The sequence below is a fragment of the Ursus arctos genome, unplaced genomic scaffold (assembly GCF_023065955.2).
Source record: "Ursus arctos isolate Adak ecotype North America unplaced genomic scaffold, UrsArc2.0 scaffold_3, whole genome shotgun sequence".
Lineage (NCBI taxonomy): Eukaryota > Metazoa > Chordata > Mammalia > Carnivora > Ursidae > Ursus > Ursus arctos.
The window spans coordinates 75016450-75041240 of NW_026622985.1; the positions used below are offsets into that span (position 1 = coordinate 75016450).

The following is a 24791-nucleotide window of genomic DNA, read 5'->3' on the forward strand; positions in this document are numbered from 1 at the left end:
GGAAAACGATTTTTCATGCCAATGGACCTCAAAAGAAAGCTGGGGTACCAATTCTCAGACAGATTAGATTTTAAACTAAAGACTGAAATTAGAGATACAGAAGGACACTATATTATTCTTAAAGGATGTATCCAACAAGTGGATATGACAATTATAAATATCCATGCCCCCAACAGGAGAGCAGCAAGATACACAAGCCAACTCTTAACCAGAATAAAGAGACATACAGATAAGAGTACGTTAATAGTAGGGGACCTCAACACTCCACTATCAGCAATAGACAGATCACCTAAGCAGAAAATCAACAAAGAAACAAGAGCTTTGAATGACATACTAGACCAGACGGACCTCATAGATATATACAGAACACTACACCCCAGAACAACAGAATACTCATTCTTTTCAAATACACATGGAACTTTCTCCAGAATAGCCCATAAACTGGGTCACAAAACAGGTCTCAACCAATACCAAAAGCCTGAAATTACTCCCTGCATATTCTCAGACCACAATGCTTTGAAATTCAAACTCAATCAAAAGGAAAAATTTGGAAAAACTCAAACACTTGGAAACTAAGAACCATCCTGCTCAAGAATGATTGGGTAAACCAGGAAATTAAAAATCAATTTAAACAATTTATGGAGACCAATGAGAATGAAAACACAATGGTCCAAAACCTATGGGACACTGCAAAGGCAGTCCTAAGGGGAAAATACATAGCCATCCAAGCCTCACTCAAAAGAATAGAAAAATCTAAAATGCAGTTTTTATATCCTCACTTCAAGAAGCTGGAGCTGGAACAGAGAAACAGGCCTAACCCATGCACGAGAAGGCAGTTGATCAAGATTAGAGCAGAGATCAATGAATTAGAAACTAGGAGCACAGTAGATCAACAGAACTAGAAGCTGGTTCTTTGAAAGAATAAATAGGATCGACAAGCCACTGGCCAGACTTATTCAAAAGAATAGAGAAAGGATCCAAATTAATAAAATTATGAATGAAAGGGGAGAGATCACGACCAACACCAATGAAATAGAAAGGATCATTAGAAACTTTTATCAACAGCTTTATGCCAATAAATTAAACAACCTGGAAGAAATGGATGCCTTCCTGGAAACCTATAAACTACCAAGACTGAAACAGGGAGAAATTGATTTTTTTAAACAGACCAATTAATTATGAAGAGATTGAAGCAGTGATCAAAAACCTCCCCAAAAACAAGAGTCCAGGGCCTGACGGATTCCCCAGGGAATTCTACCAAACATTTAAAGAAGAAGTAATACCTATTCTCTTGAAGCTGTTTCAAAAAATAGAAACAGAAGGAAAGCTACCAAACTCATTCTATGAGGCCAGTATTACCTTATCCCCGAAACAGGCAAAGACCCCATCAAAAAGGAGAATTACAGACCAATATCCCTGATGAATATGGATGCCAAAATTCTCAACAATATCCTAGCTAATAGGATCCAACAGTACATTAAAAGGATTATCCATCATGACCAAGTGGGATTCATCCCTGGGATGCAAGCGTGGTTCAACATTCGCAAATCTATCAGTGTCATAGATTTTATCAACAAGAAAAAAGCCAAAAATCATATGATCCTCTCAATAGATGCAGAAAAAGCATTTGACAAAATACAGCATCCTTTCCTGATTAAAACCCTTCAGAGTGTAGGGATAGAGGGTACATTCCTTAATCTCATAAAAACCATCTAAGAAAAGCCTACAGTGAATATCATCCAAGCTGGATGGTAAATGGAAAGCTGGAAGCCTTTCCCTTAAGATCAGGAACACTACAAGGATGCCCACTCTCGCCACTATTATTCAACATAGTACTAGAAGTCCTTGCAACAGCAATCAGACAACAAAAAGGTATAAAAGGTATCTAAATCGGCAAAGAAGAAGTCAAACACTCTCTCTTCGCAGATGACATGATACTCTATATGGAAAACCCAAAAGACTCCACCCCCAAACTACTAGAAGTTATAGAGCAATTCAGTAATGTGGCAGGATACAAAATCAATGCTCAGAAATCAGTTGCATTTCTATACATGAACAGTGATACCGAAGAAAGAGAAATTAGGGAATCCATTCCATTTACAATAGCACCAAAAATCATACATTATCTCGGAATTAACTTAACCAGAGACATAAAGGATCTATATTCTAGAAACTACAAATCACTCTTGAAAGACATTGAAGAAGACACAAAAAGATGGAAAAATATTCCATGCTCATGGATCGGAAGAATTAACATAGTTAAAATGTCTATGCTACCCAGAGCAATCTACACTGTCAATGCCATCCCGATCAAAATACCAATGACATTTTTCAAAGAACTGGAACAAACAGCCCTTAAATTTGTGTAGAACCAGAAAAGGCCCCGAATCACCAAGGAATTGTTGAAAAGGAAAAACAAAGCTGGGGGCATCACAATGCCAGATTTCAAGCTATACTACAAAGCTGTGATCACAAAGACAGCATGGTACTGGCACAAAAACAGACACATAGACCAACAGAACAGAGAACCCAGAAATGGACCCTCGCCTCTTTGGGCAACTAATCTTTAGCAAAGCAGGAGAAAACATCCAGTGGAAAAAAGACAGTCTCTTCAATAAATGGTGCTGGGAAAATTGGACAGCTACATGCAAAAGAATGAAACTTGACCACTCTCTCACACCATACACAAAGATAAACTCCAAATGGATGAAAGACCTCGATGTGAGACAGGAATCCATCAAAATCCTAGAGGAGAACATAGGCTGCAACCTCTTTGATATCGGCCACAGCAACTTTTTTCATGACACATCTCCAAAGGCAAGAGAAACAAAAGAAAAAATGAACCTGTGGGACTTCATCAAGATAAAAAGCTTCCACACAGCCAAGGAAACAGTCAAAAAAACTAAGAGGCAGCCGACGGAATGGGAGAAGATATTTGCAAATGACACTACAGATAAAAGATTAGTATCCAAGATCTACAAAGAACTTCTCAAACTCAATACACGAGAAACAATCAAACCAACAAATGTGCAGAAGATATGAACAGACACTTTTCCAATGAAGACATACAAATGGCTAACAGACACATGAAAAAATGTGCAAAGTCATTAGCCATCAGGGAAATTCAAATCAAAACCACCTGGAGATACCACCTTACGCCAGTTAGAATGGCAAAAATTGACAAGGCAGGAGAAACAACAAATGTTGGAAAGGATGTGGAGAAAGGGGATCCCTCTTACACTGTTGGTGGGAATGCAAGTTGGTACAGCCACTGTGGAAAACAGTGTGGCGGTCCCTTAAAAAGTTAAAAATTGAGCTACCCTATGATCCAGCCATCGCACTACTGGGTATTTACCCCAAAGATACAGACGTAGTGAAAAGAGGGGCCATATGCACCCCAGCGTTCAGAGCAGCATTGTCCACAATAGCTAAATTGTGGAAGGAGCCGAGATGCCTTTCAACAGATGAATGGATTAAGAAGATGTGGTCCATATATACAATGGAATATTACTCAGCCATCAAAAAAACAAAAACAAAAACAAAAAAACGATTTCTCAACATTTGTAGCACCATGGACGGGACTGGAGGAGATAATGCTAAGTGAAATAAGTCAAGCAGAGAAAGACAATTATCATATGGTTTCACTCATTTATGGAACATAAGAAGTAGGAAGATCGGTAGGAGAAGAAAGGGAAGAAGAAAGGGGGGGTAAACAGAAGGGGGAATGAACCATGGGAGACTCTGGGAAACAAACTGAGGGCTTCAGAGGGGAGGGGGTGGGGGAATGGGATAGGCCGGTGATGGGTAGTAAGGAGGGCACGTATTGCATGGTGCACTGGGTGTTATACGCAAGTAATGAATCATGGAACTCTCCATCAAAAACTAGGGATGTACTGTAGGGTGACTAACATAATAAAAAATTATTAAAAAAAAAATCTCAAGTGTAAATTACAACTAATCAGTTTCTCTCTGAAATCGTCTCTTTTAGTATTCTTCGTGGTCCTTCCTCTCATCACAGCTAGGAATGTCGGGAATGTGTCTTTACCCTTAAAAGCTTTAGAGCAAGGTACAAGCTAAGCTCCTGGACGTCCCCTCACACTTGGTGGATGGTTGAAGAATTAGACGATAAATGCAAACAAATTCTATATTCTCCCTTTGGCTAATAGTAGGTACTTCCTAAGCAGCTTCATTCCCCCCCCCCCCAAACAGCTGTCCTTTATCAAGACAACAAATGTCATTTCACCAGCTCAACTACTTTTAAATAAAAACTCCCATCACTAACCTAGATTTAAAATATGCAAAAGAATGCTCCTTCCAGTGATCTTCTGAAAATAAGATTCTCCATCCTAGAGGTACCTTCACTGACCAGTTTTTTCAACTGTGAAGTGTGAAAGAGTAGGAACTACGTCTATGGTGTGTTTTGTGGGATAATGAAAACAGGCCTTTCAGTAGGCACTTTGAAAACAACGAAGGTTGTAATTAAGTTATATAAGCTACACCAAAAATGTACTAAGAAACATGATCAATGACTATCTTAGCTAGTCATTGTATTGCATATTTACCTGTTTAATACCTCATGCTTTAAGAACTTTTTCTATCCATTTTTTAGGACTATGGGAGAGAAAAACTTAGACATATCAAGGTGAGACCAGCACCCACTGGGACTCTGCTAACAAGGGTACATGTGATTCCTCTCAAGACCTCACGCCTGAAGCCAGAGAACAAAAAGCTTTAAAAATAGAAGCTCAATGGAAAAGGCTCTATTGAGTAAAACTGACAGAAGCAGAGGAAACACATTCCACTTAAGGGTGATATTCAAATAACTACAAAATGTCATGATGCTTTCAGGGTCATAAAGCCTCAGGGAAACTATTTACCCCTGAAAACTTAGAAATTGAAAAATGTTCCAGGTAATCAAAGAAATTAACCGTAAAATTAGGAAGAACTCTGATACAAAAAACAATCCATGTAAGATACAACTTGCCTCATGAGGTAAATTAAATGACTATGGCTTTTCAAAGAAATGTTAACCTTAAGATGACATGATAATTTAAAGTAACAGGAATAAAACAAGCAAGTTCTCAAAGACAGACACTTGAAGAGCATTTCCCTTATTAATAAAGGAGTAAACTTAGAAAATGTGATCTGTGACCCATCAGCTCGCCCACCAGAAAGCTGCGGCAGGTGGGCCACTCAGATTCTCTAAACACTAACATGGTATTTTTCCAGAAGGAGGATATGGCTTTGCTGACTTGGATTTAATCTAAAGAACCAAGAGTGCCCAATAGAGAGCATGATAGTTAGACCACGATAGGTCTAAATTCTTCCTGAATCATGATGTCAGGCCAAGGTGTAACAAGACTGTGTCATATCTCAGATGCTTATTTTTGGGTGGTGCCAAAGGCCTTCCTTTGCAGTGTGGTAATCCTTCCAGGAGAACATGCACACTGGGTTTGGGGATTAGAGAACGCTGAACTGAGTAAGCCACATGATTCTGTTCTTCGTGGCTACCTGGCTTGAATTAAACTTCCAAATCCCTGGCCAAACTGGAAAGTTGCACTAGGTCTACCAAACCCACAACGTACTTTAAGGATACAATATCCTTGTATGAGAACGTAGATGGAGAGTTAAAGAGAGAAAGGTCTAACCGTGCCCTCTGCCACAAATACGTCATGTAAGCCTGAAAAATTCAGTCACGAGTTCTAAAAATATGTGAAAAGGAGGAAAATGCTCAAGTGATTTCCTCAGCTGCCTTCAAGCGACAAAATCCTACTATCTATGGACTACTCCTCCTTCACCACAAAATGGATGCCATCGAGAAGGCAGGCAAGCCTACAAAACACTGACAGGCAGCACACAGCAAGCTCCCCTAAATAGAAACAGGAATCTCAGACAAGAAAACACATTTCCCAGTTCCTACAGAATGCTTAACTGAAAATGCCATCCTTAGAATTTAAGAAAATGGGATGTGAAATAAAACCGCTAATATCAAAAATAGCAAATACAATGTGATCTGTAGAGTTCAATGCAAATTTAAAAGCTCACTTCTCATTACCGGTTACTGGATTTCATCTATGAATGTGCTGACCTTTTTTTATACCCTCCTGCCACAGGCTGCCAATCTTGGTTTACTCAGTAATCATCAATTCACTATGAAAAAAATAGGCCTTTTCCATGGCATTATTACAAATTTTAAAGGATTTTGACAGGTCAAACATCCCCTGGATTATGAAAAGTAAATCTTTCTATCCCAAAGTAAAAGGATACAGAAATTTTCATCAAAATATTTAAATGCCGTCCTGCTCAGCCTCTCTTCCTCTAGTTGGTACACAAAAGACAAAGTAGCATTCAAGTTGTGCCTATTAATTCTAGAAGAGTAATTACATAAAACAAAAATGCATGAAAAGGTTCTCAGTTCTCACAAATCAAACAATGCACTTTTTTTTTAATTAACTGACAATTTTATTTAGGTTAACACAAGGTAGAGGGGGATAAAGATCAAGGTCATAGACTAATCTCTATCCTCCAAATATATCCCAATCATCCCACTGATCTTCATTTCCAGGGCTCTCATTCCAGGCCATATGTCACTGTCACCTGGACCACCACAGTAGGCCAACCCTCGAGCTCTACACCCAATGTGGGGCTTGAACTCAGAACCCTGAGATTAAGGGTCGAATGCTCTACTGATTGAGCCAGCCAAGCACCCCTGCACTTAATTTTTAAGTAAATACTAAGAGTTAGGGTGTAATGTCAGAAAGTAAGTAGATAAAAGGAAGGATACTGAAGTGATTGCTGGTCCCGGGAAGCTGGAACAGATCCCCAATTTCCATGGGAGAAGCAGGCTGAAGTTCCTTGGTGTTCTGGACTGGGAAGATAGAGTTTTGCTTTAATACATGTGTATAAAAATTCAAAACCATGGCCCAGAAATCTGTCCTAGAACTGCACTATCAAGCCACGCTCCTTTGTTCTTTTCATCTTGGAGATGTGAGAGTATACAAGACAAAAGAAAAGTAGTAAGGCACAAACTACCTTTCAGAGACTTGTGCAATTAGAGGCAGTTTGAGATCTTCTTCCCCCTTCAGCAGATGAAGAAACAGGTCCACAGCTATGACATGAGTTATACCAGCCATTAGCTATCTATTCACAGAGCTACTAATCCAAGAAGGGTGGTAGCTGGAAAGGTGGAAACATGATGGGAAAGCACTGTCACAAATGGTTTTTGAACAAGAAAATCCAAAGCAGACAAAATGCGGTGCAGTCTCTATTTGGGATGTGAAAGTGCCTTTCATTCCACCAGAACCGGAAATGCAGTATTGGAGATAAGGAAATGTGCAAAGTAAGTAACCACAGCATAACAATTAATAGTCGTCTTGGTCTATAAAGAACGCTTATAAATCTTTTTTTTTTTTTTTTTTAAAGATCTTTATTTGAAAGAGAGTGAGGGATTGAGCCAGTGTAGGGAGAGAATTCCAAGCTGACTCCCCGCTAAGCAAGGAGCTCCATGCAGGGCTGGATCTCATGAGCCTGAGATCGTGACCTGAGCTGAAACCAAGAGTCAGATGCTTAACCAACTGAGCCACCCATGTGCCCCTAACAAATAAGTGCTTAAAAGAATATTCAAATGGAAAAATGGACAAAGGATATGAACATGTAATTCATAAGGAAATGTGAATGACCAATATGGAGTGTTAAAACTTCCCCAAAGCAGGAACAAGTGAACCAAATAGCTGGCATTTATTTTATGCTAGTACCAGTGTGGAGGGGAAAAAATGGCATTCTCATTATTTTAGTACTATAAATTGTTACACCTTTCTTGAGGACAATTTAGTAACCTTTGTAAAGAGTAAACAATGCTCATTTCAGATCAACTGGTAATACCACTTGCAGAAGTAAATGAGCATGAATGACCATTTCAGCATTTTCGTAGCTAAAAATGGAAAAAGTTTAAATGTCTAAAAAGAAGGAAATTAAGTAGAATTAGAAATGTGGGGTTTTTTTTAATCGATGGTCTATCATGTAGCTATTCAAAAACCATGTTTACAGAGAACATTTGCTATTAAAGAATGCTCATGACATAATACGTTAAAAAAATTCAAATGATTCCAGCTTCATATGTACAAAAGAGAAACACTAAACTAACAGGAGTTGTTTACAGGTTTTGGAATTATAGGGGATATTGGTTTGTTTTTTTTTAATACTGTTTTTTTAAACAGTTTTAGGATAGCAAGTTTTCCTCTTTATTCTTTATCCCCTAACATAAGTGTGTATTACTTCTATTTAAAACTGTTCTTTAATAGGAATCTTCTGAATCCCAGAATTTAAAAATGTATTTTAAGTAGAAGTATGTAATAAAAGGGTCTAAATTAGAGTTCAAAATAAGATGAAATTTTTCATTTTATATGAAATTTGAGAAACACTGGAAAAAATTTTAATTTCAATTTAATTTAGTCTTAAGACTCATTCTGTCTTATTAGCAGGTAGAAAATCTGAAAAGCAAATGGTGATGGTGGGGTAGAGACAAATGACAATACGTTTTTGGCAATTTTTTAAACACTAAACACTCCTATAACCCTCATCCCTTTTGCAGAACCAAAAGAAAACATAAACAAGTGAAATAAGAAAATCACACCCTTTCTCAAAAGCTGTGAACAAAGCCAACCCACCACCACCACCAGCAACAAAACTTCTAAGTTTATTATGCTGAAAGCAACTACTAAGCAATTGTATATTCTTTTGGAAATCTGAGAAAGGCCCTTTACTTTCCCACATATCTGTTATAAATCACACTGTCATTGTTTACATTTAGATGAAGCCCACTTGTTTCTTGTGAAAAGAACGGGTACCTGATGGCAAGAACAAGTTGGAGTGTATTAGGTTGCAGTAAGATCTATGTTTCCCCATTCCCAGAATCAGCTTAAGTTTCCTAAATTGAAAAACAAAAAAAACCAAATACTTGTAAAATTAATGTCCACTTTATGCCTTCCTCCCAACAGTAAGTTACTTACAGGGGATAAATCACACGCTCACACACTTAGAGGGAAAAAAATTTTCAATTAAAAAAAAAAAAAGTACAGCGGAATCTAACAACCATTAGCAACCATACAATTATCACTGTTAACTTTTATTAAGTAGCTATGTATACTACCTGCCATTTCTAATTTTCCTCTTCTGGTCCGTCTGTACCACTGTGGCTGCATTAGGTGGCTTATATGCTTGGGTCTTTTTTTTTTTTTTAATTATGCTTCACTTTATGGGGACAAAGACTGGTGAAATTTCACCAAAAACAGACTTCTTATTCTTAGAACTTTATAGGCTGATATTGAAGCCAAACTGAAGACATCTTACCAAAATGCATGTGATAAAAATTATGTTGTCAAATAAAAATCATTACCTTCACACTACATATAGCGTTCTGCATAGTACTCATGGTAAATATTTATTAAAAGACACACGAATGCACCCCCAAGAAGGCACCACATAATACCAAAATCCAGTCCTGTCATGATCTAGTTGACAGATATGATCTTTTAAAGTAATGAATTACCTTAAAGAAATGTTTTAGGTCCAATAACAGGGAGGAAAACTATAAATGCTATAATTAAGATCCCAGGTGTAAAGTAACATAAACCAAATATCTGAAGTTACAACCAATAAAAAAAACACAGGTAACTCTTGTCTTTAGAAAACAGACATTCAACCAAGCTGGAAAAGACAGCATTTATAAAGCTTAAAAAAAAAAAAAAAATCAGTAGCCTACAGACTTTAGGAGAACTTGTGTTCCTAGAGTATGAATATATATGTTATATTGGTAATACACACTTACTAGGATGTTTCATGTCTATCATTTTAGTTAGAAATAACCATCACAGCTAAAGGCTACAAAACCTAATGAGAAAATTGCTACTAATAAGATTATTAATGGTTGAAAACAATTGTATATAACAGACAAAATATCCCTGAAAAAAAAAAAATAGACCTCAAAGGATGTAAGAAGCCAAAAAAGATCACAGAACCATAGAATATTAAGTTAGAAATAACACAAAGCTCAACCATGCTTCTGAATTATTTGCAACCTTTGAAGAAACAAACCATGAATGAGAACAGTTACAATCAAATTCCATACTTTTAGAAATAATACTTTAGGAAAATAGTTGTGGGGGAAAATAACAAAATACACAACTTCTACATAGAGAAATAAGTGCCACAATCCTCAATCACTTAGTCGACAAATCTTTGCTGAATGCACTTGTGTGCTACACACTGGGGATACAATAACAACTAGGGTAAAAACAGCTCCTTCAGGGAACACCTATTCTGGTAGTTGTAAGATCTAGTTCAACATGTTACCCAAAATAGGGTACATTGAAATCATCCAGATCCAAGTTCAAAATTCAGACGTGCCATCCTCAGGAATTCGGACTCAGTAAGTCTTGGGTGGAACCCAAGAATCTACTTTTCAAAAGCTTTAGTGGAAGGAGAAATTTTAGCTCTATTAATCAGCTATACGAATTTCAACACTCTTATTTTAGAGATGAAATAGGTGAGTCTGTTTAAAAAGTTTATTCTGAAGAATGAAATATTTTCAAAGTGCTTCACGCACACTACCTGACACAGGTGTATTCAAAAAGGCAACTATAAAACAACTATATGAGCCTGAAAACCTAGATTCAGATTTAACTCAGACGCTTAATATATAGCACCAGACAAGCCATTTAACATCTGTGAGCATTCGTTTCTGTGGGTAGTATTTGTACTCTGTACCAGAGAGACGTTGGGAGAAAAACTTGGGTATTTTTATTAGGCCATAAAAAAATACCACATTAAGAGAGACTACTGGCACTGTTATAGCAAAGTATACAAAACTATAATCCTAAAATAAAGGAGAAAGACTTATGAGGAAAAAATTGAGAAGCAAAAAAAAATTTTTTGTTTTTTGTTTTACCATGTTTATCCAACAAAATGTCCCATTCAAGAGTTTAAGTACCAACTGTGTGCCACCTAGAGAGTAACTCCCAAATGTCGACCAGGAGTCTCCATGAACACATTATTAATATCACCAGTCTTAACACTGCTTTGAGGGTTGCACAAACACATGGTAGACATAGATTCAGAAGTAAACACTGGCCAGAAATACTAGATCACCCAGTCCAGCCACCTCTTTAGTTCTTACAACTCTTTCTGTAATAATCTCAGCGAATAATCCTCTAACGCCACTGTTAGAAACATACCAATTGTAGAACAATCTGAGGAGCTTTGGTAAGTACAGATTCTGAAATTCTGATTCACTACGTCCAGGGCAGAGTTTCAGGACCTCTTGGGGCAATATGCCTTCCCAATAATTGTGAAGTGCAGCCAGAGTCTAGCCTCCAGGGATGCTGCCCTCACCCATTCTGTATTCGGGCAGTGCAACAAAACTCTGATGTTGGATTGGAATGTTCCCACTTTAATTTCCATCTTACTCCTTGTTTTTACTGTGGGTTCCAAATACAACACAACCTAATCCATTTCCAGATTAAACATCCCCTGTTCCTTCATAAACCTACTTGATATGTTCCAAACCAGATAACTCTAAGTTTGTCCACATTCCTATATATGGCACCCGGAAGAGAACACAATCCTCACGTCGAATACAATGGGGACACTCTTTCACTGAAGTCACAATCTTTTCATCAACACAGCTTAAGTGTGCCTTTTGTGAAAGTGTGGCCACGTCACATTATGTGTTTTATGGTTTTTGGTTTTTTTTTTTTTTTTTTTTAAGAGAGAAGGAGTTAGCGAACCCAGGCTGGGGTGAGGGGATGGACAGAGGGAAAGAATCTTAAACAGGCTCCACAACCAGTGTGGAGCCTGATGCAGGGTTTGATCTCATGACCTTGAGGATCATGACCTGAGCCAAAAATCAAGTCTGACGTTTAACTGAATGAGCTGCCCAGGTGCCCCCACATTAAGTTATTTAATAAGCATATTAAAAAACCATTTGGAATGTATTTTGGAATAATTTTATATTTATACGCAGATATATTACTGCAAGCTCCCACATATTCCCCTCACCCAGTTTCAGTTTTTCTAATGTTAACATGCCCAGGGGCCATAATATATTTACCCAAACCAAAACTGAGCTGTTTAATTTTTGAAATTACATCCTTTTACAAATTACTTTCCTGAACCCCATTTCCTTCTTCCTGAACACAGACTTTTAGCTTTTTTTCCATTACATGATGCTAGGATGGGCCCTTATATTTCATCTTGTAAGATTCAAGGCAAGATTTCACCTTGCAAGACTGACTCAAGAGGAAATAAAATGTCCTATACGTAAGAACTCTGAGGTCTTAAAGTATTTTGAGTAAAAATCCAGTTAGACAACATCACTATTGTCATGAGACTCATGCCATACACATATTTGTTAAGCAAGACTTCTAGGCCTTTATACAATTAAACAGGCCAACTCTTGGGTAATATAACGCCCCCCCCCCCCGGTTGCGTGAAGTAACTTCTAAGGCATACCATCAATGAATTACAAATCCAACCAAGTATCTGTAGATCCAGTTATTCTTCATGCAAAGGTATTCCCTGCGTCAGGGAATATCTGACCTACTGCATTCTGCACATTTTCTTTTCACTAGCCTAATATGTTTGCATGTTCTGCTTCTGCAGGTAAAGATTTAGATTGTCTACACAATAAAAAGGAATGCATTTCCCCCCAATGACTCTGAAATGCTTAGGATAAAAAGGGACTTTTCTAAATGTAACAACTACTGGCAACTCACGGAGGCAGTTAATGACCATGTGTGAAAACTGGTGCTCATGGGTAATCCACGGAGAATACCTGATGAATTACAAACGAAAACCACAACAAACAGCTAGGGGGTATTGGTAGTATTATTCGTCCAGGAAGACAAGAGAATTCAATTTATCCTGCCGAAATTAGTACTAGCCTTAACTATAAGGCTTAGGGAACAAAATGGCACAAGACAACAATTTATTATTGAAATCCCCATTAGAAAGGTAATTTAGACACGTGAACCCAAAGAGAGCTATACTCAGCTGTATCCATCACTGCCAGAAGATTTTTTTCTAAGCACTTTACTTCTCCTCAAAAGATGTCAATAGTTTCCAATTCTGTTTATCTCTGGAAACCAGGTTGTGGAATTAGAATTTTTAAATTGCAAAATAAAATTGACAGTGCTTTCAGGAAGGTTGCAAACTCACAGCCTTCCTATCATACTAGTGAGCTCCTTAAAATGGGAAAGACATTTTTAAAAACTTCTTAAAAGCATCAAAGTATCAAAAACAAAACTTTTTCAACTTACCTCGTAGTAACTCCGAACTGCATTGCAAAATGCTTCATCGGCCACAATTTGGGTTTCTCCGTTGAGGAAGGCCTGGAACCTTTCTTTCAGTAACTGCAATTGTTGCTTGTTAAGCTGTAAGAAAAAGAGGGAATTAGCTGAAACATGAGCCAATCAGAGAAATGTAACCATTCTTAAAAATTATAATTGCTGAAAGTTAATTTGACACCTAGAACTAGCTTTATGTTAAAGGGGAAAAAAAAGGCTAAAAAAACTCTTACTGCTTGTACGATGGCTCAATTTTAAAACGTTTCCAATTCACTTCTCATAGTCTGGAATCCTAATATTGCAATGCAATATAAATTTCTACACCAGATGGATTTCCTGTGTTTACTACCCCGGTCTCTTTACAGAAGCAGGTGAATTCTAAAATTCGGATGAGAAATGAACTGCTGTGCAAAACTGCCAGCTGTCCTGAACAAGAGAGAGCAAAGAGGACAAGCATCCTTGGAGAGGAATAACAGCGGCCTTAGATAAAGGATAATAGAAAGGAAGAGTGCAGAGGAACCCTGAGAAAGAATCTTCTGGAAAGAACATCTTTTGATGCCAAAAGTCTGGATTCCATGCACATACCTCAATGCTTGAGGTGAGATGCAGAAATGAGGAGGAGACAAATCCTGAGAACAAAGAGGCAACAGACAGACAGGGAGTGCATATTTGAGCACACCAAGGGAAGAGCTGTACACCAGGGGAGGGGAGTTCAAGTGCACAACCAGATTTCTACACCCTAGGTCTGACTGCCGTCATTATTACTGAGGGTGGGTGGGACATGACCATAACTTACCAACCATGATCTCTGGTCATGAGTGACAAGCAGTGTCAGCTACTTAGTTTGTAGGGCTCAGTGTCATGTGAGAATGAGGAGCCCCTTGTTAAAAAATTGAGAATTTCAAGATGGTAGAAACAGAGCTTTACACCAAGCACAGGCCCTTCTAAGCATGGAGCCCTGTGCAACTGTCCCTGAACTCAGCCCTGACCATGGGGCATAGACTTCACCAGAGGTGGGGCACAGGAGGTCAGGCAGCAGTTCAAAATGCTCAGCTGCTGAGAGAACAGTCTTGCAGATAAAACACAATTCCAAGATACCATACGGAACAGGAAAGGAGTGATCTTTCCATTTCATTTGATCCTCATCCCATTACTGAAGAACTCAGTCCAGTTTTGGATTCTACAGAGAGATGTGAAGCATTTGGAAATGTGCTGAGGAGAAAATGATGAAAGCATTAGAAAGGAAGACAAACGGGTAGGATTTGGCTTCGAAGTGAAGGCTGATGTGACCTTAGTTTAAATCTGTTCAAAAGGCTTATTAAAATGCCATTCAAATAGGAGAGACAAGTGTTTTCAAAGAAAAAAAAGGAAAGGGGGGGTTATTCAGGAATCTAACAAGACAGTTTGTAGAGAAACTGTTGCTGGTAGCAACAGACTGGTAGAGAACTGTCCTACTGTACCCCAGTTTAAAAAACCTCTTCCCCTGAGCAGTGAAGGAAAAAGACCACTCCATTTCTTTAAGGTTATCGCTTTCATTTTAGGGAAAGCTAAACCAAGCTCAAATGCAGAGCCATCACCCATTATATGACACTTTCCACTTCCGTAATATGGAGAGCATCAAAGCTGGGACCTTTTCTGTGTATGCACTGGCAAGGTCAATTAAGTCCACAACTTCAGCTCTCTAAGCACGGCTCACAAAAGGACCAGATGGAAACAGGACAGCAGTTGCTGAGAACAAGACAGCTGAAAGCACTTTAGCTGCCAAGCCCAGGAGCTGCTAGGAAGGGCTTCAACTAGCAAACCAAGTGTCCAGGTAACATAATGGACATGGACAAATATAGAAATTATGGACTGGAGGGGGTCTTACTGAGCCTTTGCCCCATCTCCGTCATTTGATTAAAACAAAAAAAAGTCAACAGCTTTCAAAAACTGAAAACCTCAATTTTCTTCCATCAGGTGCATTCTGTTCTTTACAGGGTTTGTTTCACCACTGTACCAAGGACTTACTTTTTGGGGATTATGGCATGGAAATACCAATCAAGGAAAGGAGATCTGAGCAAACCACCTTCTTGGGAACTTCAACAATGCTGGTATAGTTCAAACGTGCCAGAGGTACCTGGCTAAACATCAGACTTCAACGTTTTCATGAACAAAAAACAATTACTGCAGGTACATTTAAGACCTAAAATGTCAACCGATATTATAGTGAAATATAAGAAGTCAATCAATAAGTACCTTTTAAGTATAGAGGTCTATATTTCCACAAAAGATTAGGAGGAAAAAAACTAAGTTTTAAGTCTAGCAGCAGGGACAGCTGTTTAGAATGCAGAGTTCCCTATAAACTTTCTTTGCATTATCAAAATAAGCCCTATTATACATCATCAGAGAGACTAATGGAATAGACCCAAGAATTAGATCCAAATACACTCAGATATGTACTAGAAAATACCTTTATAACACCTCAAATCAGTAGTAAAAGATGTCTATTCAATCAATGGTGTTAAAGTAACTGGGTAGCCAACTAGAAAAAAAATTAAATCGTACCATCACACATACTGTTACATTAAAAGTTTTAATTCACTGGAACTATAAAAAGATGAAACCGTAAAGGTACAAGAAAAAAATTCCTTTTAATGCTAGTATGTGAAAGACCTTTCTAACCATGAACCCAAATCCCCATGTCATAAATTTAAACATTAAAAATAAACTGTGTATGCCAAAAATATTATGGGCAAAATCACTAGAAAAAGACTGAGGAAAAAAATGTGTGTAATTTCCAACTTTAAGAGCTAGTTTCCAAACATAGGTCCCAGAAACTATTAAGAAACTGACCAATAAGTCAACAGAAAAATGGACAAAATGGATATATTTAGAGAAATTACTCTTTAGCTTGGATAACATGCCTAACTTCATTCATAATAAGTAAAATGCAAATTAAATCTACATGACAGAGGAAGGATTCTAGGAAGATGGTGGAGTAGGAAGCATTGGCAGTTTCTGGCTGATGTAAATATTTTGGAATTCTGGAGCCTATTGAAGGCTTGCAACTTACAGGGGAAGGCTTGAATGTAATTTGCAGTTAATTTTGGCCAATTTTAGCTCCTAGCACAGTAGCAGCTAGTCATCCCCTACCCCTAAGCTCAGCGGGGGGGGGGGGGGGGGGGGGGGGGCTAACAGCCTAAATTTTCATAAATAAAGGGCTAATAAATACTACATTCAAACTGTGGCAATACCATTAAATCCATAAGAAAAACAAACAAGTTCCCTTATGTATGGATATGAAAACATCTTCAAAATATCTGGGGGAGAAGGAAGCTAGTTATAGAACAGTATGTAAAAATAAGCCACCACTCCCATAGAAAAGGGGCAAAATTAGAACACGTATGTGAATTTGTTTCCTTATGCAGATGGAAACTATGGAGGAAGAATGGCTGTGGGCACTGGACAGATGGAAAATAAGCGAGATTTTTCAACCTATACTGCTATATTCATTTTAAAATTTTAAATCACAGGACTCTTCACTAAAATTTTAATTTAGATTTAAAATAAGTTATGGTGGCAACTCTGCACATCATCTTTTAACTCAGAATGATTTTGATCCATTGCATATAATTTAGATCTGATCATCCTGCAGGGCGACTTGGACAACAGATGAACTGAATTTTCAATTCTCCTTTCAAGTAGAAGATTTCAACTTGACAGTCCCCCATTTTTTTTTTTAACATTTAACATTTCAAGGTTGAGAATTTCTTTGATATTTAGACCAAAAACAGAACCGAACCAGTAATCCTATTCAATATTCTTATCAATGCATTCATCTTTACAAAATCCCTATGAGGTCCTTTCTCAGCCTCCCTTTGAGTCTATTAGCACACACACCTTCATTACCTCACAATAAAGCCTATACTAAATTTCAAGAATTGAACCCGTTTCCCCTATGACTTTCCCACAATCCTAGTTCTAACACAAAGACAAAACAGCCTAAAAGTTACTTCCCTTCTTCCACAAAGCAGTTCGGAAACTGGAAGACACATGCTGGCTTGTTCATGAGTCTTCTCCTTTCTAGGATAAACTGCCAGTTCTTAAACATCCTAAGGGTACTCTCCAATTAGCTCATAAATTAAGCATTCAATTGTTAAATAAAACTCAGTTACATCTAAGTACAAAAAAGCACATTTAAAGCTGTAATATACAAATGAAACTCATTACAATAGTAATGTCCTTCCTAAAATGTGCTAGTCCTAATTCTCCTTAGATAGTGTGGCCAACACAGACAAGTGGGAGGGCCGCTTCCCACATTCTAAGCACTATTAATTCACAGCAAAAACAAATTAACTCTTCTTGGCAGTCACATCAACTGACTCACATCATCCTTATCAACAAAAATTTCTAAAACATTCTTACATGTTTTATTAAGCCACGTTCCATCTTGCTAGATTTGATCCATTGTTCCAGTTGATTAATATTTTGTTAGAATTCCTTCACCTAATGACCAAGGAACTATTTTAGCTTTATGTCCACTAGCATAAGGTATAATCCATAGGTCTTTGTCCAGGTCATTTTAAGAAACCTTCAATTCAGATTAAGAACCAGGAAACCTGTTACTGCACGGGTTCGTCCAGTTTGACAATCAATTAACACTCTTTGGGGCAGTTGACTTTACCATGATTGATCCTTTATTTTCGTTTTTCCCCATATACTGCCTCCACACTAGTATGTTTACCAATGAATAACATTTTTCAAATACAGAGAAAATTTTAATGTGAAAATTATCCAGTGGGAATTTTTAGAGAGCTTTTTATATGCAGCTAAATTGCAGAAACTTAACCAGAACATAAACACCCTTGCAAATATCTAAATACAGCCAAGAGATTAGCCTTATAAACAGAACACTTCGAATACTGACAGTGAAAGCTACGTTTTTTGAATGTTGGCTGGCAGTGATAATTTATCCATAATAACTGTCGCAGGAAAAACGCTTAATTTTCAAAGTTCAGAGATGTTTTATATTTCTTAGGGGTGTGTGTGTGTGTGTGTTCAATTTAGATTCTAACCTTTTCACATTCTAAGTCACAATCAACTGAAGACTTATGGCAGTATCTTGACTGGCAGGAGACCAATCATTTATGAGAATCAGGAACTCAGGAACCCAGCAAGCACTACTGTGCAAAGCCTGCCTGGACTTGTGTTCCCCCATTCAGAGTCTTCACACTTGTGGTGGGGGCTGTGTGATATCCGGGTAAGTAAAGGCGATCACAGATCCCACAGCAAAGTGGCAGGTGGCTTGAGGGTATGGTACCTCATGGTACCTCCAGGATTGGAGGGTGGATGATGGTGTGTGCACATACCTCAAAGAAATACTGACAAATGTTTTTCAAGGAAGTAAAAGGATTTACTCCAGACACAGATGGTCCCTGAAATGCACAAGCAAAGCTTTAATACCTGTTAATGAGATATAGTAAAAAAAAAAAAAAAAAAAAAAAAAAAAAAAAAAAAAAAAAAAAAAATACACACACACACACACACACACACACACACACACACACACACACACACAGGAAAAGACTAACATACAGGTGCTATCTTCTTCTTCCCTCCTTAACACTCCATCAGAAAGATCTACACAAAACCACTGGGGCAAAATAATCAGTGTTTCCATGTTTCCAAGACAAACTTCTCCAAACTGCCTATCAGAACAGAATAACAAAGGGGCTGTGACCATGTCTCATACGGTTATAAATCCCGTGCGAGGCACTGCTATTTGTAGTTTCCTATCCAAGTAACTTTTCCTGCACTCTTCTGTAAGCACAGATATCTGCAATATGCCTATCTAAGACTACAAATAACAGCCTTCATTGGTATTTCCAAGTTAAGGCCTAGGAGATGAAAGCAAAAGAGTGTGTGGCTTGCAGGAAACCCTAAAAGGTAGCTGAAAACCCAACACTTTTAACTCTTTCCTCTTCTACTAGTTGGAATTTGAGGTGTTTGCTGGAACACTCAGGTTGGCCCATAAAGATAGCATAAGATAAAGCCTGATGTCTTTTTCAATGGGGAACAGCCCTTGTAACCCTGAACCATCTACCCCCCTCCCAATTTCCTTTACATGAAAAGAGAAATAAACCTCTGTATGTACAGATTACTCTTAACTGGAGATTACTAATATGTGACCAAACCAAATCCTAATGCATACAAATCCCAATGAGATACCCAACCAAGGAGAAAGTGCCACATATTACCACCATCCCTTGCTGGTAAGGTTATCGTAATTCTGAGATAAAACATTCATTCCATAGGTTACTTTATATGAAAAAACCCTTATCCAGTAAAGTTGCCCCAAAGAACAGCGAACCCCGGAGTTTAAGTGCCTGAGGCAGAGTAAAAATTATTTTGGCAGACTGAATTCTATTGTCCCACAGTATTGAAAGTGGGGACAGAAAAGCCCTAAATTCCCAAGCACTATTTTAACATTTTATAATGAAATATATACAGCAATGAGTACAGAACAGCACAACCCCACCTCATCACAAACAAATGGCCTCCAAGCTAGGCTTACTCGGCTACTAAGTGAACTACTTCTATCCATATTCTCACTGGCCTCCTAGTTACATTCAAGCCACAGCAAGCTTACACGCCCTTATGTGACTGGGGGGACCTGCTGGTGAATATTGCAACTAGGAACGTTCAGGCCATGAAGTCTATCAATTTCCTTGCTATGCTGTACTAAACACATTCCACACATGTCCATTAAATCTTAGTCTGCTGTAAATTATTTATCTTCATTTTATAAATGAAGACATTAAGCTCAAAGAAGTTGAGCACCTTGCATAACTTCACATCTGGTTAAGAGCCAGGGAAAGAATCTAAAACAATATTCTCATCTAAAGCCTATATTTCTTCTCTTGACCATACTATTGTTTCCCTCCTGGTCACAACCCCCCGGGGGCCAAGAGGTGTCTGTCACCATCTGATGTCCCATAGATGGCTTCTTTTGCTTTTAACCCCTCCCCACTAGAATAAAATCTGCATCAGGATAAGAACATGATTTTTAGCTCACAGAATATGCTCAAATTTTTCTAAATGAAAAAGTGAACAAACGAACAAACGAACACCTGTTGCTATGAAACTATTCCTTATGAGTATAGCCGTATCTTCCACTCATACTCACCTACCCCCACAAAATTGGTCTAGCATGCAATTATACAACCTCAAGACTACCTCAATCCACCACAATGCACCAGAAAACAGCTGTCAGATATGTTCACCTATTTCATGGACAAGATTATAGGGGACAAATGGGGCAGTAATGAAGAACACAGCCTCTGACGTCAGACCACCTTTGTCAGTTTCCAGGATCCCCCAACAATTTGTAGGGTCTTCAGGTCACTTAACCTCGATGTCTGCAGCTCCTTATCTAAACAATGAGGATAAACAGTAACATAGGATTTAATAAGGCTGTTACCAGATAATAGGGGAAAAACTACTTAACACATTAAATGCTTTGTAACTGCTATTATTTTAGAAATACATGGTGAAACAACAACAAAATGCACATTGATTTCCAAAACCGAAGTCAGAGACCAAAACCAATCTTAAGATGGATGCAGATGGACAATTAACGACAGACTGCCCAGAGCTCAGCTGTCCAGCACATAACCACGCCAGACCACCAAGCACTTGAAGTGTGGCTAATCCAAGGTGACATGCACTCAAGTCTAACATATTTCAAACACTCGGTGCAACAGAAAATGTGCAGCATCCAATAAGTATTGGTGATATACTGAAAAACATGACATATATATATATAGGGTAAATTATTAAAATAACTTTCACCTGTTTTTAAAGGGTCACTAGAAAATTTTAAATTCCTTATATGGCTCACATTTCATTTGGATGGCAGTGGCATAAGAAATGTGTGTGATGGTCAAACGGCCATTGAAGGCAGATGAACGGGGCCATGCTACACCCTGCCCAACAGGTGTGGCTTCGCTCACAGCAACAGGACCCACAGTCTACAGCTTGTAGCAAAGTCCTATGGTTAGACCGATTCAAGAGAAACTGAACAAGAGCCGAAAGACAATACCTAAGGATCTGCCTAGTATTTTTCATTGCCAGAGAGTGAAGTAGGTATTATCAGTCTCACGTTATGGATGAGAAAATGGGCTTAGAGGTTAAGGTACAAAACCAGTTAGGTCATAGGACCAAGATCCTAACCTAGGCAACCTCAATCCAAGGCCATCATTTTTACCCCATCACTACACGTTGTCTGTCCCCACTGGCATGTTCTTGACAGTCTTCTTTCAGTTTAATCTTACAAAGGACAATCCGGTCACGTGCAGAGCAGTTATTCAGTAGGACTGTTGCGTGTTCCCGAACATGAATACAGGTTGACAGCAAACTGGCACATCTTCTCATTACCCAACAATCTCCTTTAAGACCTTCTTATTCGTTCTAGCATCCGCTTTACCCACTACTCAGAATGAGATGGACCTATGAATGCTTTTAATGTTCATCCTAATAAGCTCATCAAAAGCAAATAAAAATTATCACACTTGGTTTGCATCTGTCCACTTGACTAGAGTTGGTAAAACACTGTTTCTCAGTAGGTCTGTGTGTTTCTAGCAGAGATTAGCACTTTATTCAGTAGACTGAATAACGAGCCACCCTCACCAATATGGGCAGACATCATCTAATTCATTGAGGGCCCCAACGGGAAAAAAGCTGATCAAAGGTGAGTTCTCAATCCCCTGAGCTGTGACATTCATCTTTTTCCACCCTTGGACATCACAGCTCCTGGTTCTTGGGCATTTGGACTCAGACTCAACTATACCAGCTTTCCAGGTTCTCCAGCTTGCACAGGGAAGACTGTAGGACTTCTCGGACTCCCTAACCATGTGAGTCATTTCCTGTAATAAGTCTCGTAGATCTGTATCCTATTGGTTCTATTTCTCTAGAGAACCTTGACGAACACACCAATGATCATAACAGCCTTAGCAATCTGTTGCTGTCAAGCAAGTCAGAGAGGACCATGGGTGTACAAACCTTATGAGGCACTCTGAGATGTTCCTACTGCCATCAAAATTCACCCTCTCCTCCATTAAGATCTGATGAAAATCAATAAGGCTTCCCAGAAAAGTCAACTCCGAGATCAACGATGTTAAAAAAGCAGGAAACAGGAAACAGTACATGTTCTGCCACCTCACCACTTCCAAAGTCTGTCATAAGCCAAAGGTTCTAGTCCTGGCTTCCTATAAATCTGGTAGACCACGTCAAGGTAGGTAAGAGGATTGTCCTTTTGAAACAATAGGACTTTCACTTGACCACCCTTAATAAATGTGTAATTTAATACCTAGTAATAGCTAATACTAATTGACCCCTTACCACATAGTAAGTCTACTTCTAACCTCTTTACAAGGATTATTCTAAGCCCCTATGAGGTAGGTTCCTTGTGCCAAATATGAAGCTAAGACGCAGGTAAGAAAGTGGTCCGGTTCACCTCATTTGGAGGCAGACCCAGGTACATCTGACTAGCACACTCAGCCATTGGCTACCTTTGGGGTTTCTTCTTGAGCAAATCATTCTCTGTACCCAGCTCAAGACATAGGACCATCAGAGCCTAGCAAAGCTATCACATGATTTATTTGATCAGCCTGACTGGGTGAGTAAAAGCTCTTCTCTTTCCCTCCAAATCATTACCTCATTGTGCTTGTTCAACACGTGTTAGTTCCCTCTCCCTAGATTTCCTTTCTTCCTTTAGAAAGTAACCCAAATGAAACCTCCAAGAAATCTCCTTCCTCCTGCTCCCCTCAAATGAAGTCATCCCATCCTCTGTGTCACTTGTGCACCTCATATGTACCCTATCATTTGCACACCAGGACTTTCTCCTTACTAAATTACATGTTCCTTACACAGGGATGCCAGTCATCTATATATCCTCACTCCCACTAAATATAATATTTGCTGTTATGAATTCATCTACAGTGGGAGAGAACCTACAAGTGGAAGAGCATATCACCATACACTATTGCTTTTCAGGGCATGTATCCTGTCCTAACCACTGGCAAAAGACACTAGTAGTAACATAACTGAGTGAGGAGTTAGGAGAAGACAGTCTTAAAATTCCAAGATAGACTGTGTGTTGTCTAAATAAGCTCATGACCAAACTCAGTGAGGCCTAAGAAACAGCAAAGGATTTCTTTGCTGAGCTGCAGTGTGAGTAGTTCTGTTTTGCAGATGATATTGTTCTCCGGCAGGAAGAACTTTGTGCCTTGGTACCATCTGGTATTTCATGGCAAAGTTCCGTATGCTGAAGAAACTGATTTTATATTCGTCACAAAGAATTTGGACAGACTCAGCATCAGACAACTGTGTACTTGTCTAAAAGCTTAAACATGCTGACCTACTCCAAGACACACAATGGCCTTTTCCAGGAGCTAATAAGTGCTCTGGGACTGCTTTGGCAAGAAAATATGATCTCTATTTGCTTTCTTCTGAAATGTTTTAAGTTTTTGCTTTCCTTCTAAAGCAGATACATCATAGATGAGAAATGGCTATCTGTAAAAAGGGGAAATGAAATTTCAGCTTGCCATCTTTGTTGACCCATCCCTCTGACACACACAGTGGCAGACTAAGAGAGCATCTACCTTACTTCTTTAATTTGGTTCGAGTGCACTGGACTGAAGGTTACCGAAGGTCCAACACAAAAGGGCCTATTAAACAAAGGGGTTGATTGGCACATCTCAAGAAAGGAGGGTTCCAGATCAGTTAATTCAGTTGCTCAACGAAGTTATCAAGAATCCAGGCCTTTTCCATCTGTAAATATCCTCAATGTGCTGGTTTGTCCTCAGTTTCCCTGCCTCCAAAGAAACTCATATTAACTCTATCAAAGCATCCTCCCATCACAAAAACCAAAGATTTTACTCAGACAGATGGATAGACTGAGAAAACTTCCCCAGAATCAGCACACCCCTACATGTAGGATTTCTCCCTGCATGTTACCATCCAGAAAGGATTTGTGGTCCATTCCTAAAGAAATCCCTGAAGTCAAGAAAAGAGTGTCAGGACTGATGAATCATGAGTCACCATGGGGATTCAAGAGGAATCCAGCCACTCTTGCACAATGGCGGTCTGGTATCTGAATAAATACAAGGATCTGGTTAAGGAAGAACTGTAGCTAGAGAAGGACTATTATGTAGGCAAACTAGCACTGCTGTTCTGTCCTGACCTTTCCAATAAGGAGGCTTGAACCGGAAAACTGCATCAAAGAGATAAAGACTAAGGTTTCCTAATGCCTAACAATATTTCCCTAACAAATAAAATTCTCGCCTGTACCTAAAACAGAAATCTTAGCTGAAACAACTTTAAGAATTCAAATGAATTAACTCGTTTATTACTGCAAAGATCACATTATCCCTTCAAAGGGAATTGTTTACTTCCTTCTTTAGCCTAACAAAA

At 38.6% G+C, this 24791-nt stretch overlaps 1 protein-coding gene across 10 annotated transcripts in view; it reads right to left on the bottom strand.

Annotated features, from left to right (window-relative positions):
- The window catches only part of CADPS2 (calcium dependent secretion activator 2), a 513662-nt gene that overhangs the window by 382782 nt on the left and 106089 nt on the right, over positions 1-24791 (bottom strand). For all 10 annotated transcript variants that reach the window (XM_044387950.3, XM_044387934.3, XM_044387928.3 and 7 more), the window contains exon 2: positions 13314-13427. In XM_044387950.3, the coding sequence (XP_044243885.1) occupies positions 13314-13427 (114 nt within the window). The remainder of the gene's footprint in view (positions 1-13313; positions 13428-24791) is intronic.